The 13,811-nt window shown below is 40.9% G+C and overlaps 1 protein-coding gene and 2 pseudogenes across 1 annotated transcript; 1 reads left to right on the forward strand and 2 right to left on the reverse strand.

Moving 5' to 3' along the window:
- Nucleotides 1–42: 42 nt before the first annotated feature.
- On the reverse strand, nt 43–1,972 carry LOC137720074 (heat shock 70 kDa protein 4-like; annotated as a pseudogene).
- Nucleotides 1,973–4,563: 2,591 nt separating this feature from the next.
- On the reverse strand, nt 4,564–6,791 carry LOC148699049 (heat shock cognate 70 kDa protein-like). Its single transcript, XM_088694845.1, has 2 exons — nt 6,327–6,791; nt 4,564–6,064 (listed from the first exon to the last, which is right to left on the reverse strand). The coding sequence occupies exons 1-2, from the start codon at nt 6,535–6,537 to the stop codon at nt 4,689–4,691; spliced, it is 1,587 nt and encodes a 528-aa protein (XP_088550971.1). The 5' UTR covers nt 6,538–6,791; the 3' UTR covers nt 4,564–4,688.
- A 3,115-nt stretch (nt 6,792–9,906) lies between these two features.
- On the forward strand, nt 9,907–12,763 carry LOC137728452 (uncharacterized; annotated as a pseudogene).
- Nucleotides 12,764–13,811: the final 1,048 nt, after the last annotated feature.

Genomic DNA, 13,811 nt, shown 5'->3' on the forward strand with positions numbered 1-13,811 from the left:
CCCTTGAATCCAATGTGCTATTCATGTCTGCGTGAGCCATAATTCAAGTAAAGACCAGTCTTATTAAAAGACCAATAAAAGCATAGATTGAAGTCAATATTAGGACTTAAGCAAACCCAGTGAGATAGGAAATATGGTTAATACAAGATATTTTGGTCTATAGCATGCGAGAAAATAATGTTTCCTACATCAATCAACTGACTTTTAAATCAATGTCTCAATTCCTTCACAAGTTCTTCTGTCACAGTTGAATGTGAGACCCTTCTTTTGGCCGGTGGACATGTCCTCAGCAGAGACATGCAGGATGCCATTTTCATCAATATCAAAGCAAACATCAAATTTAGGAACACCCCTGGGAGCTGGAGGAATGTCATTGAGTGTAAATTCTCCCAAATAATTATTATCTCTTACCATTCTACTCTCACCCTGCATTCCGTTGGTTGTCATAGCAAGTAGTACAGCTTTCGATTATTTTGACCGTTGTTCTAGTGTTTCTTGGAATCACAACTGCCATGATATTTTCTTGACGAGCCTGCACCCCAAGTGAGAGAGGGGTGACATCCACTAGTGCAAAGTCTCCAAGCTTTCCAGTTAGATTCCCACCACTCAAGACAGTAGCTTGAACAGCGGCACCATAGGCCACTGCCTCAGCCGGATTGATGCCCTTGCAAAGCTCCTTTCCCTTGAAAACCTCCTGCAAAAGCGGCTGCACCTTGGGAATTCTAGAAGAGCCACCAGCAAGAACAACATCATGGACACTGCTTATGTCCATGGTAGCATCTTCCAGACACTTCTTCACAGGCTCCATGCACTTGCTGAAGAAATCCATGTTGAGTTGCTCAAATTTAGCACGGGTAATAGTTAAACAAAAATCAACACCCTGATGCAAACAGTCAATGTCAATGTCAGTCTCGGACATAAATGAAAGCCTCCTCTTTGCCTTCTCACATACATTTTTTAACCACCTAAGAGCCTTTAAGTTTCCACCAACGTCCACGTTATACTTCCTCTTGAATTGTTCAGCCCAGGGGTTGACCATTCTGTTATCGAAATCTTCACCTCCAAGATGAGTGTCCCCAGCGGTAGCCTTCACTTCAAAGACACTGTCAGCTATGGTAAGTAGCGAGACATCCAAGGTTCCCCCGCCCAAATCAAATATCATCACATTTCTCTTGCTATACCAACCGGCCTTCTTGTCAAGCGCATAGGCAATGGCTGCAGCAGTCGGCTCATTGATGATGCGCATCACGTTTAGGCCAGCAGTAGCACCTGCCTTTTTCGTAGCCTGTCGCTGTGAGTCGTTAGAGTAAGCAGGGACTGTGATAACTGAATTTTTCTCAGCTGAACCAAGGTAGGCCTCAACAATCTCCCGCATTTTCACAAGAATCATAGATGAGATTTCTTCAGCAGAAAATTGTGTCTCTACACCCTTGTATGTGACGACAATCATTGGCTTGTCAGAAGGACCTCCAATGACCTTAAAAGGCCAATGCAAATTCTTTTCACTCTACTGTAAATGTACTACACCTTTTTAATTATCATCAAAATCATAATCTAAATTATAACTTATCATCAACACCCCACATTTTATAACTTCAAATACTGTTATAAATATTCAAAGAAAAAGAAAAACTAATTTGAGAAATAAATTAATGGGAAAATGGTATATACGTAGATGGATACATTCAGGAAGAGATGAACATACCGAAGATGGTGTTGGTTGGGTTTTTGATGACCTGGTTGAATGCACCATCGCCTATCAATCGCTCAGTATTTGTGAAAGCAACAAAAGATGGTGTGGTCCTGTTGCCCTGATCGTTCACTATGATTTCCACATGATCCTACTGCCAGACCGCCACACACGAGTAGATTGTCCCCAGGTCGTTCCCGATTGCATGATCTGCAGCTTCGTCTTTTCCCGCCATTCTAAGCTGAGAAACTGGAAGAAGAATAGTACTAAGAAGAGAACTGAATGGTAGCAGAGTAAGAAGATGAAGAGAATATGTGTGCTTGAAGTAGAAAATATTAGTAATGTTATTCATAACATGTTTTTGTACCATATTTTTATACTACCTTAGATGGTATTTGATGTGGACAACCACATCATTTGAATTAATTAGATTTTAAATTTAGTTCATTATTTAATAAACTAATAATTAAGAAAAACTAGTTAATTAAATGATGATTATGGTATATGAGGAGTCTTTTTTATTTCTTTATTGGGTTTTGCAAATTTTTCAAATGATGTGATTGTTCACATCAGATGTCACCTAAGGTAGTATAGAAATATGATATTAAAACATGGTATGAATAACATTACTCTTATGGAAAACATAAAGCGGTATGAAAGGTTATTCTTTTTCTTTTGGACACTTTTTGGAATACTAGTATTTTTCTTTTGGACACTTTTGGTACCAAAATTAAAGAAGCAACAGTAAGTTGTAACCTTTTTCATTAAGTTCCAAATCTAATAAGACTAGATAATTAAAAAAAAAAGTGATTTGGATTTCGTTAAGTAATCTTCTTCATTCAATTGCCAAACGGAAAAGTTAATCTATTTCGTCGATTTGTTTGAGCTTTTACAATGAGCTTGATCGAGCTAAACGAATTATGTTCATATGCACACATACAGCAGATTGGATGCCTGAACAAACTTAATTTTCAAAAGTAGATACAAAATAAAGTCATATGACACATAATTTATAAAATTGACATTTTGTTTTACAGAGATTTGGATTAGATTATCAGCAGTTGCTAAATCTTCTCACAGTAGTATCATCGATTCTACAGAACAGTAACATACCCATTTCTGTTGTCTTGCAACAAACATCATGGAGTCTGACTTCCAACGTACTAAAGAAGAAAAAGAATCATAATCTTGTAATGACTCAAGAAATTTCATGAAACCGAGCAAACATAACGCATCAGTTGTTTATCTATGTCAAATTTTTCATTAAACCCGTCTCGCGCACTGAGCTGTAGCAAGATCACAGAACTCAACACATGATTTCTTTCAGAACAAAAACAACCAGCATATCAAAATGATGTTATGATGCATGACAAGCAAGCAAACGGAGTGCCTATAAACTGTTTGCTTCCCCTAATTTTTCGATAAGCCCAAAGCAACACAACCAGGGTTAGCGCGTTGGAGGCTCCGGCTCACCTGGCCTAAACAAAACCATCCGAACTCGCTGCTAAACATGTAGAGTATCAAATTGATTTCATAATTGTAGAGCTAAAAATAATCAAGAAAATTATGAGGGTGACATGTGGATTTTGGATGAGAAGGACAAAATTACCCGTAAGGCATACTCAAATTTCCACGCGCAGGCAACGAACAATAACGCCTTAATCAAGGTCAAAGGTAATCAAAATGGTATTTATTCAAAATCGTATCATCAATCCTCATCAAATTCTCCCCACAAGTTAACTCCTAATTATTCTTTTCAAATTGGAATTAATTAGCAAATTAATTGATTAATTGTCAATTACATTCCAATTACCACCATAAGTGGCCGGTCCCTATTTCTCCAAATAGGGCCGGCCACACCCCTATATATAGCCACATATCTCCACTAAAATCCTTGGTTCATTCTCTCCCAAAAATTCTCAAACACATTTTCTTTTAAATTCTAACTTTGGTATCGGAGATTCTTCGGCCAAAACCCCCCCTATTCATCGTGGGTACGTGAAGCTTTTGGCCTTAATCTTAGGTATTATCATTTTGTAGATGCATTTTCGTCTAAGAAAAAGATGGCGAAAATTTGCATCCACAATAATGTATGCTGCAAATTATCATTTCTTACCTCATCTTGTCAATCCTAAAGTTCTTCTGTCACTGTTGATTGTAATCCCTTTCTTTTGGTCAAATGGTGTTCCGAAAGGGGTGGTTTGGTGGTGGAGAACATTAGAGTTTGTTGGTGGGACATTTGCTCGGGAAGTGGAAGTGAGCCTTCAGGCGTGAGACGTGAAAAAGTTGGGTTCTACCATAAAACCACTTGGTAATATGAAAAGTAACCAAACTTTTTACAAGCATATGCAAGGTCCATCTTCCCATCAATGTATGATTTATTCTCGACAAGACATGATGTAGCCTCGGTCCATCCAATAGTCCGCCCATGGGAGAACAACTCCAATTTGGTCAGTGAAATGGTGAAAATTCATAACACTATTTGCAGCTGTATTTATGTGGAAAAGGATCCCCTCTGGATCCTCTTTGTGGGGATCCAGGGGATCAATCAATCATGCATGTTTATTGCACATCGTGCAGTCAGTTTTCGTTAGGTACTATTTATATTTAATTTTAAATTGTAAATTTAAAATGATTTTTAACCACACGATGTATGATAAACGGACATAATTTATTGATCTTTGGATCCCCATAAAGAGGATCCGGAGATGATCCTTTATGTTATGTAATCGTTTGCATTGCATGTTTTCTTATGTAGAATGTGAACAAGTTTCCGTAAAGATATCAAAAGGGCCCAAAGATTCGCATAAAGATATCAAATGGGCCCAAAGTTCACTAGTTCATGTATGTTTCTCCTGAGTACCAACTCCATGTTTTCTACTGAAGCTTTGTGCAACATTTATATTCCAATAAAGATAAACAACTCCTCCAAAAATTAAAACGTAAAGCTGATTTTATAATATATGTCTTAATTCAGTTCTAGGACTAGGCTTCTTAATTAGTTCACTGCCTCAATTCCTTCAAAGTTCCTTATGTCTTTGTAACTCATGATTGTAATCCCTTTCCTCTGGCCTGTAGACATATCCTCAGCAGAGACACTTAGAATACCGTTGGCATCAATACTGAACCAAACATCGAATTTCGCAGCGCCCCTTGGAGCTGGAGGAATACCCTCGAGCACAAACTGACCCAGAAAATTATTATTTTTGGTGTTTGTGTTCTCACCCTCATAAATGGGGAACTTGATCGTCACTTGATTGTCATAGCGAGTAACTATAGTTGTGTTCCTCTTGATGGGAATCCTGCTGTTTCTTGGAATCACAACATTCATGAATGTCTCACAATAGTCTTCCTCTGTCTCAACCCCAAGTGACAGAGGCATGACATCCAAGAGAGTGAAGTCTTGAAGCTTCTCATTTCCATTCCCACTCAAGACTGCAGCTTGAACAGCGGCACCATACGCAATTGCCTCATCTGGATTGATACTCTTGCACAACTGCTTCCCGTTGAACACATCCTGCAATAGTTGCTGCACTTTGGGAATTCTAGAAGATCCACCGGCAAGAACAACGTCATGGACACTGCTTACTTCCATATTGGAATCCTTCAAACACTTCTCGACTGGCTCCAGGCACTTGTTAAAGAAATCCATATTCAGTTGCTCAAATTTTGCACGGGTAAGAGTTGTATAGAAATCAGTACTCTCAGACAAACTGTCGATTTCAATGTCAGTGGCTGAAGTAAATGAAAGCCTCCTCTTTGCTTTCTCACATGCGTCTCTTAACCTCCTTAGTGCTTTAGAGTTTCTACTCACGTCCAAATTATGCTTCTTCTTGAATTGCTCAACACAAAAGTCCACCATTTTGTTATCGAAGTCTTCTCCTCCAAGGTGAGTGTCTCCAGCCGTGGCCTTCACTTCAAACACACCATCACCTATGGTAAGTAGTGAAACATCTAAAGTACCACCACCTAAATCAAATATCATCACATTTCTCTTGCAATACCAACCAGCCTTCCTGTCAATGCCATAAGCAATTGCCGCAGCAGTTGGTTCGTTGATGATACGCATCACATTTAGGCCTGCAGTGTTGCCAGCATTTTTTGTAGCCTGACGCTGTGAATCATTGAAGTAAGCAGGGACAGTGACAACTGCATTCTTCACAGTGGAGTTGAGGTAGGCCTCAGCAATCTCCCGCATTTTCGATAGAACCATGGCTGAAATTTCTTCGGCAGCAAAATGTTTCTCTTGTCCCTCGTGGGTAACCACAATCAAGGGCTTGCCGCCAGGACCTTCAGTGACTTTAAATGGCCAGAGCTTCAAATCACTTTGAACAGTGGCATCACTGAATCTCCTACCAATTAACCTCTTTGCATCTGCAAATAAATGATTAATTAAAAAAAAAAAATCATTCCTAGATGAGTTATTCGAATAATTAATGAATAACTCATCTTAACGACAAAATACACTGCAGCGATAGTTATAATTCAACTTCATAATGTTCATACTTACTGCTTTTTGTTGTGTTAAAAAAATAAATTCTGTTAGCATGACCGTATATAAGATATAAGCATTTTCCATGAACTAACTCCGAAATTAAATACTGTTAAATTAACAGCAGATAAACGAGGAGCTAACCAAAAATGGAGTTGGTGGGGTTCTTGATGATTTGGTTGATGGCCGAATCACCAACCAATCGCTCAGTCTCAGTGAAGGCAACACAAGATGGAGTGGTCCTGTTACCCTGATCATTCACTATGATTTCCACACGGTCGTGCTCCCATACTGCGACACACGAGTACGTTGTCCCCAGATCAATCCCGATTGCGTGGCCTTCATTTCCTGCCATTCTCTGCACGGGAACACGATAAAGAAGAAGAGCAGAGAAGAAAAATGTTTTCAGTGAAAGTAATAGGGAGGGACTGGGGAGAGTGAGTCTGGCTAGTTTAGTGGGGAAGAGAAAGAGTTCAGAGTGGTGTCTTTCATAAGTTAGATCTAACTTAGGAACGAAGAATCACTTATCTTTTGCTTTTCTAAAGTTTTGTGCAGAAAACGTTGGAATGCAATAAGTCTCCAAAATTTATTTTCTGTTGCCTGTTCTATGCCAAATTATGCAACAATCAAAGCACAAAAGATAACGATTACTCAAAAAAAAAAAAAAAAAAAAAAAAAAGCATAAATGATAAGGACTACTTTATACCTTTACCTACTTTTTTATTTTTTTTTTTCTGAGAAAACTTTACAACTTAGTTGCACATATTGAAAGTGGAACAGGACTTGCACATAGAAAGCTAGCACATATCTCACTAGCTAAGTAGAGTACTCCTCCGAGATTCTTCTGTTTCGATTACTTTTTAAGGCAGATTTGGAAAATTGGGAGAATTCTCTTCTTCTCCTGACATTCTCAGCATTCTCAGCGCTAAAACTCAAAGAACAACCTATAGTTTTGGTTAATTGTTTGTTAGGTTCATCCATGCCAAAGCGCGAAACGAGAAAGCAATAAGAACAAATTTCTACGGTTAATCTTATCAATTGCAACTCCTTTAATTACACAACCCAAATCAAATTAAGCAACTGGCCGTCTCACTTTCTAAAATTCAATAAAATTGCAGCATCAACAGAGTTAAAATAAATAAATAATACTTGCAAGGGGCATGTAAGAGCTTTTACTCATGCACCCAATATTCAAGTTCAATTCTCCCTTCCCACACTAAGAAAACGAATTTTTATATACAAAATTATTAGTTGTACATATTTCACCACAAACCAAATATACATGTCTTCGGAATTTCATGGCACTAAATGAAAGGGAAAAGATAATGAAGAACAAATAGGCTTTTTTTTTTTTTTTTTTTTTAATTTATTTATTACAAGCAATACCATTACTCTAAGCTATATCAGAAAATATCTTCGGAAGTAGATAGCTTGCATCTAAAAAGTAGTGAGTTGAAAAAGAGCCATATCCACTAGGCAATCCACCACTTACAATGAAGAGCAAATAAGTTTTGATCAAGGTGCAAGTGATAAAAGGAAGTTTTAAAAAGGAAAAAACATGTAAGGGCCTTATAATATCAAATTGAAGTCCAGCATGGTCCTAATGCCACACTGCAGGAAAGGACTAACTTGTCCCTTGACAAACCGAGTGGAGATAGGAATATGAATCTCATATTGGCGTCATCTAGGTCCCAAAACATGTTGGTTGTATAAATTTTGGTAAAATGTTAATTTGTTGTTGTCTTTGAATGCATAAAATCGATACACTTGTCAACATACATTCATATATACAAGTGAATTTGACATATATTGATAGGATGTAGGGTGGATTGATTTTGGAGAGATTTTTCAATATGACTGATACATGGGGTGGTACACCACATGCCACTATACAAATGGTGGGATATGTGTGTTAAAAAGTTAATAACTTAAAATATAAAATTTCTCATCACTTATATAAAAATACGTTGTCACATCCCGACCCCGAGTCCACCACATCCCGGGCCCGCTCCACTACCATAACACGATTTTTTCCGTTTTGGGCCTCGATTACGCCCTTACGATTTTGTTTCTAGGAACTCACACGAGAACTTCCTAGTGGGTCACCCATTCTGGTATTACTCTCGCGCGCTACTCGCTTAACTTCGGAGTTCCCATGGAACCCAAAACCAGTGAGCTCCCAAAATGCTTCATGCTAGGTAAAGATGGGAATATACATATAAGGCTTATAGGATCCACTCCCCTGGGTGATGTGGGATGTTACAATCCACCCCCCTTAGGGGCCTGACGTCCTCGTCGGCACACACGTGGTCAGGGTTAGGCTCTGATACCAAATTGTCACATCTCGGGCTCGCTCAATCACCGTAGCACGATGTTGTCCTTTTTGGGCCCCGACTATGCCCTCACGGTTTTGTTTCTGGGAACTCACATGAAAACTTCCCAGTGGATCACCCATTATGGGAGTGCCCTCACGCGCTACGCGCTTAACTTCGGAGTTCCCATGGAACCCAAAGCCAGTAAGTTCTCAAAAGGCATCGTGCTAGGTAGAGATGGGAATATACATATAAGGCTTACAGGATCCACTCCCTTGGGCTATGTGGGATGTTACATACGTGGTATACCACCCATATTCCTTGTCATAATAAAAAAATTCTCCTAATGTTGAGCTTGCAGTGGCCATGGACTCCCACAACTTTTCCAAGGGTTTATATATTTGTTGAAATTTGTATGTTTTACTTATAGATTCATTCTTTCGGCCCTCCCGTTTTTAGATCCTAGTTCCATCCCCAATAGGATGCATCTCTATTAGAGTGTGTAAATAACATTGTTCTAAAAATCCTCACCTAGTGCCACCTAGGTGCTAGGCGGTTGGTCACTGCCCTGATTAATGCCTAGGTGTTTGAAAATTAAGAAATGCCGCCTAGACCGCCTAGGCACCAGCCTAGCCCGCCCAAACCCTCCTAGGCACCCGCCTAGGTTGCAACTTACTTAGACAGAAAATAGATAACTTTCATTTTGCATTTTTTATTATAAATAAATTGTAAGAGATTTGTTGAATACTTAAAGAGTAATACTAGGGAGACTAAGTTTTGTAAACTATGTTTGTACCATACTTGACCAATCCTGAAACTACTAAGCACCGGTCAATAGCATACCGTCAAGGACCCACAAGACTTTTCCTCCAACCAAGTGGCCAATCACAACACGACACATGTCGGTATCAGAGGCCAATCACAGCGCAACACGTGTCGATATCAGAGGCCAATCACAACACGACACGTGTCAATGTCAGAACAAAGCTAGAAACTCTTTTCTATAAAAGGGGATCATTTTCCCACAATAATCCCTAATGTCTTTTATACTAAACTATTCACTAGAACTCACTAAAAGAGAGCTTGAACCTATGTATTTATGTAAACCCTTCACAACTAATGAGAACTCCTCTACTCCGTGGACGTAGCCAATCTGGGTAAACCATGTACATCTTGTGTTATTTGCTTCCCTATCTCTATTCATTTACATACTTATCCACACTGATGACCAGAGCGACCTATCGAAGGTCATAAACTTCACACTTTCTGTTGTAGCAAAGTCATCACCGATTTTGTGCATCAACATTTGGCGCCGTCTGTGAGAAGTCGCACTTATTCCTACTCTCTCCAGCTTTGTCAAGCTGATTTCCACCATTCGCACACTTTCTTTCGACTAGGCACCCCTCTCTAACATGGGGAGTGAAAGGAGCCACAACACACAGAACGACACCCCCTCGCACTTAGTGCAAAGCAACGAAAGAAGGAACGAAAGAGGTTTGCTCTTCAGGCTAAAGTCGATGAGCTAGAAGCTCAGAACAACAAGATGGCGATAAAGAATGAGATCCTCCAGGAGCAGTATGAGAAGCTCTTCGGAATGCTCTATGAAGCTAAGCATACTCAAACACACGAACTCATCACCCCCAGAGAAGTCAACCACCACCTGGGTGCCCCCCAACACGGGGGATCACCTGCCTTCAACATGGATATCCCTAATGGGGAGCGAGTTACTCATCAAGGTGTTGATCAACATAAGACCTCTCTCGACCCAGCTGTTTCGACCCGAAGCAGGAGAAGTAAAGGAAGACACCTTCTTGCAGAAGGAGTAGAAGGATCAAAAGCCGTTTATCGCGACTGTCGGGACTTCTTGAGGCAACGTCGAGAGAACCCCATCCACATAAACTCGAAGGTCAATGATCCAAGGGTTTCTGAAAGGTTCGGTCCTCTCCCATGCCCCAAGCCAATTGCCAATCTAGGGAATGAGCGACATGTCCTAGAGGAATATAAAGGTACGGGGGACTCGGGGGCGTTTCAACAGGCTCACCCTGAAAGTCAGTACAGTGAGTCTAAAGAAAAATTCCATGCCCTTGATCAAGCTTTCCTACTTCCAAGAGGAGATGGAGACTTACGGAAGAAGAATCCAGCAGTACTTAACTCCACTCAGGACCCCCTTGTCCTACAACTCCTTGAGGAAGTAAACAAGTTGAAGGCCGAACATCAGGCCGAAATACCTGATTGGAACCAACCTAGGCATGGCCCTCTTACAAGGAGGATCATCGACACCCCCCTCTAAGCAAAGACAAAGCAGAAGCTTGGCTTACAACTCTACACTGGAAGGGAGGACCCAATTGAACACCTTAACCTCTTTGAGTCCATCATGGCATACCGGATGCACACTGACGAAGAACGATGTCTTCTATTCCCCTCTACCCTCTCTGGCGGAGCTCTGAATTGGTATTGCCGTCTTCCACCTGAGACAATAGACTCATTTGAGGAACTGAGGAAACTATTTGTTTCTCAACACATCTTCCAGACAGATCACTTGCATTCCGCAGATGACTTGTACACTATTTGCTAGAAGCCGGATGAGTCATTACGAAAGTATACCGGCCGTTTCAGCCATGAGTATTCTCGCTGCGCTGAGGCAGATGACAAGACCGCCCTTAAAGCCTTCACGGCAGGCCTACGTGACTGTTTCTTCAAGTACATGATCCTAACACTTGGAAGACTTACTCTGAGGTAATGGCACAGGCTTATAACCATGCCTCCGTCGAGGCAAGGACATATCAAGGGAAACTCCCTACAGCCATCCCTTATCAGCAAATGGGGAGTGGAAACCAAATCCAACCGAATGAGAAGACCTTAACCTTCCAAACAGTAGCGACGCTTCCCCCTACCCTACCTAATACCTCGCCAAGTCAACAGGCGTATCATTCTCAGGGCAAGAGGAAAGACTTCCATCCTCACCAGTCTCATTTTAATAAAAAGAGTAAAGGGCATTATCGCGATAACCAAAGGCATCACCACGATAATACCCGTCCCCAGGCAGTCAATGCAGTGGGCCAAACATGTGTCAAGAATGGTCCTACCCCGAGGTATAAGACATACACACCTTTGAACGTCACATGCACGACCATTTACCCCAATATAGCTCACTTGATACCAAAGCCAAGGCCAAGGGAGCCAGATTTCAAGTGCACGAAGAACACAGGCATGTTTTATGGTTGCCACGAGTATAATGGCCATGACGGCGAGAAATGTATCACCCTCCGTGATCATATTGAAGCTCAGGCACGTGAAGTAAAAATTGACCAGTTCCTTCTTTACCCTCCAAGGGATAACCGCAATCAATGCCAAGTGAATGTGATATATTCCATAAGCGGTGGCACACCCATATCTAAATCTTCCAACAGGGCCATGAAAAACAATGAACGAACGTTGAAGCCTGGCCACCAAGTGTTTCATGTGGAAGACATCAGGGGAGGCAAGTATCAAAAGCCTAACTGGGATCCAATATGTTTCTACCCTGATGAAGAAAGAGGTATCATCTATCCTCACAACGACCCACTGATTGTGGAGGCTCACATAGCCAACTTTGATGTACGACGAATCCTGGTAGACACGGGGGCGTCGGTCAATATCATGTTTGCTGAAGCTTTCAAAACACTTAATGTAGCTGAACACTTGCTCGATCACTCGGTTTCTCCTCTGATAAGCTTATCTGGTGATGTCGTGCAACCTTTAGGGAGCATACATTTACCCTTCACCATCGGTACATGCCCGTACACAACCACTATCACCACTAACTTCTTGGTGGTTGACTGTCCAACGACATACAATGTCATCTTTGGGCGCACATGCATTAATGATCTCAATGCCATGGTATCCACACATATGTTGTTGATGAAATTTCCAACCCACTATGGCAATGGTTACATCAGAGGAGATCAACTTAGTGCACGGTCATGTTACAACACTTCAGTCAAGCAAAAACACTTACATGTACCCAAAGAAACATTTTCTATACATGACCAAGTTATCAAGACCAGCTCGAACAAAGCCAACTTGAATATTCACGGTGGTAATAATCAACCTGACGATCCTCGAGATGACTCTTTCACCCAGCAAGCACAACCTGCTGAAGAGTTGGAGAAGGTCTCTATCTCAAAAGATTATCCAGATCGCATAATGAAGATTGGCACCACTTTGTCACCACCCATTCGGTTGGCATTGATCTTTTTTTTGCAAGAGAACACTGAAGTCTTCGCCTAGTCATACGAAGACATGCCAGGCATTTCTCCCGATATCATCTGTCATCGCTTGAGTATTGATCCCAAGACCAAGCCGATGAGACAGAAGCGAAGATCTTATGATGCTGAACGATATGAAGCAATGAAGGCAGAAGTTGAAAAACTTAAAAGCATAGGCTTCATCCGTGAAGTCAATTATCCAACGTGGGTAGCAAATGTGGTCCTTGTTAAGAAACATCCGACCAAGGAAAGTCTCTTGCTTCAAAAGATCTTGTGGAGAATGTGTGTCGACTGCACCGACTTAAATAAAGGATGCCCGAATGATAGCTTTCCCCTTCCTCTCATTGATAGACTTATAGACTCTACAGTAGGGTGTGAACTCTTAAGCTTCATGGATGCTTACTCAGGGTACAATCAAATCCTCATGAACCCTTCGGACCAAGAACACATGACCTTCACCACTAATAGAGGACTATATTGCTATAAAGTCATGCCATTCAGCCTAAAGAATGCAGGGGCGACTTATCAAAGATTAGTCAATTCAATGTTCGCTGAACAGATTAGGAAAAGCATGGAAGTTTATGTTGATGATATGTTAGTCAAAATCAAACATGCTGACCAACACATTGCCAACTTGTCTGAAACCTTCTCCATCCTGAAGAAGTATCGAATGAGGTTGAACCCCAACAAATGCACTTTCGGTGTGGGCTCTGGAAAATTCTTGGGCTTCATGATTAGCCAACGAGGCATTGAAGCTAACCCCGAGAAGATCAAAGCAATCATGGACATGAAAGAACCAGTAACCTCAAAAGACATCCAGAGCCTTACTGGCAAGGTGGCAGCCATGCCAACCAGCCACATCAGAGCAAGAACATCTTATATCATCAGGGTTGAAAGCAAGAGTATCCCATATCATGCTTTTTCACTATCTTTTCCTTTGCCTTTGCTCTTACCTGCAGAACAAGGAGAAAAAATGCAATCAGTCAGAACCTGAAATCAAACTTCCGATCTAGAATTGATTGCCCAAAACCTTTGCATGGTCGTTTGCCTAGCATTACTCTTGAGTACTC

This window comes from Pyrus communis, chromosome 1 (assembly GCF_041283825.1).
Source record: "Pyrus communis isolate YQ-2024b chromosome 1, ASM4128382v1, whole genome shotgun sequence".
Lineage (NCBI taxonomy): Eukaryota > Viridiplantae > Streptophyta > Magnoliopsida > Rosales > Rosaceae > Pyrus > Pyrus communis.

Bases quoted from the DNA above. Each gene is read 5' to 3' on its own strand.
- LOC148699049 (XM_088694845.1), bottom strand. From the start codon at position 6,537: ATGGCAGGAAATGAAGGCCACGCAATCGGGATTGATCTGGGGACAACG. The intron at 6,065-6,326 runs GTTAGCTCCTCG...ATTTATTTGCAG, and splicing joins CCCCACCAACTCCATTTTTG to ATGCAAAGAGGTTAATTGGT.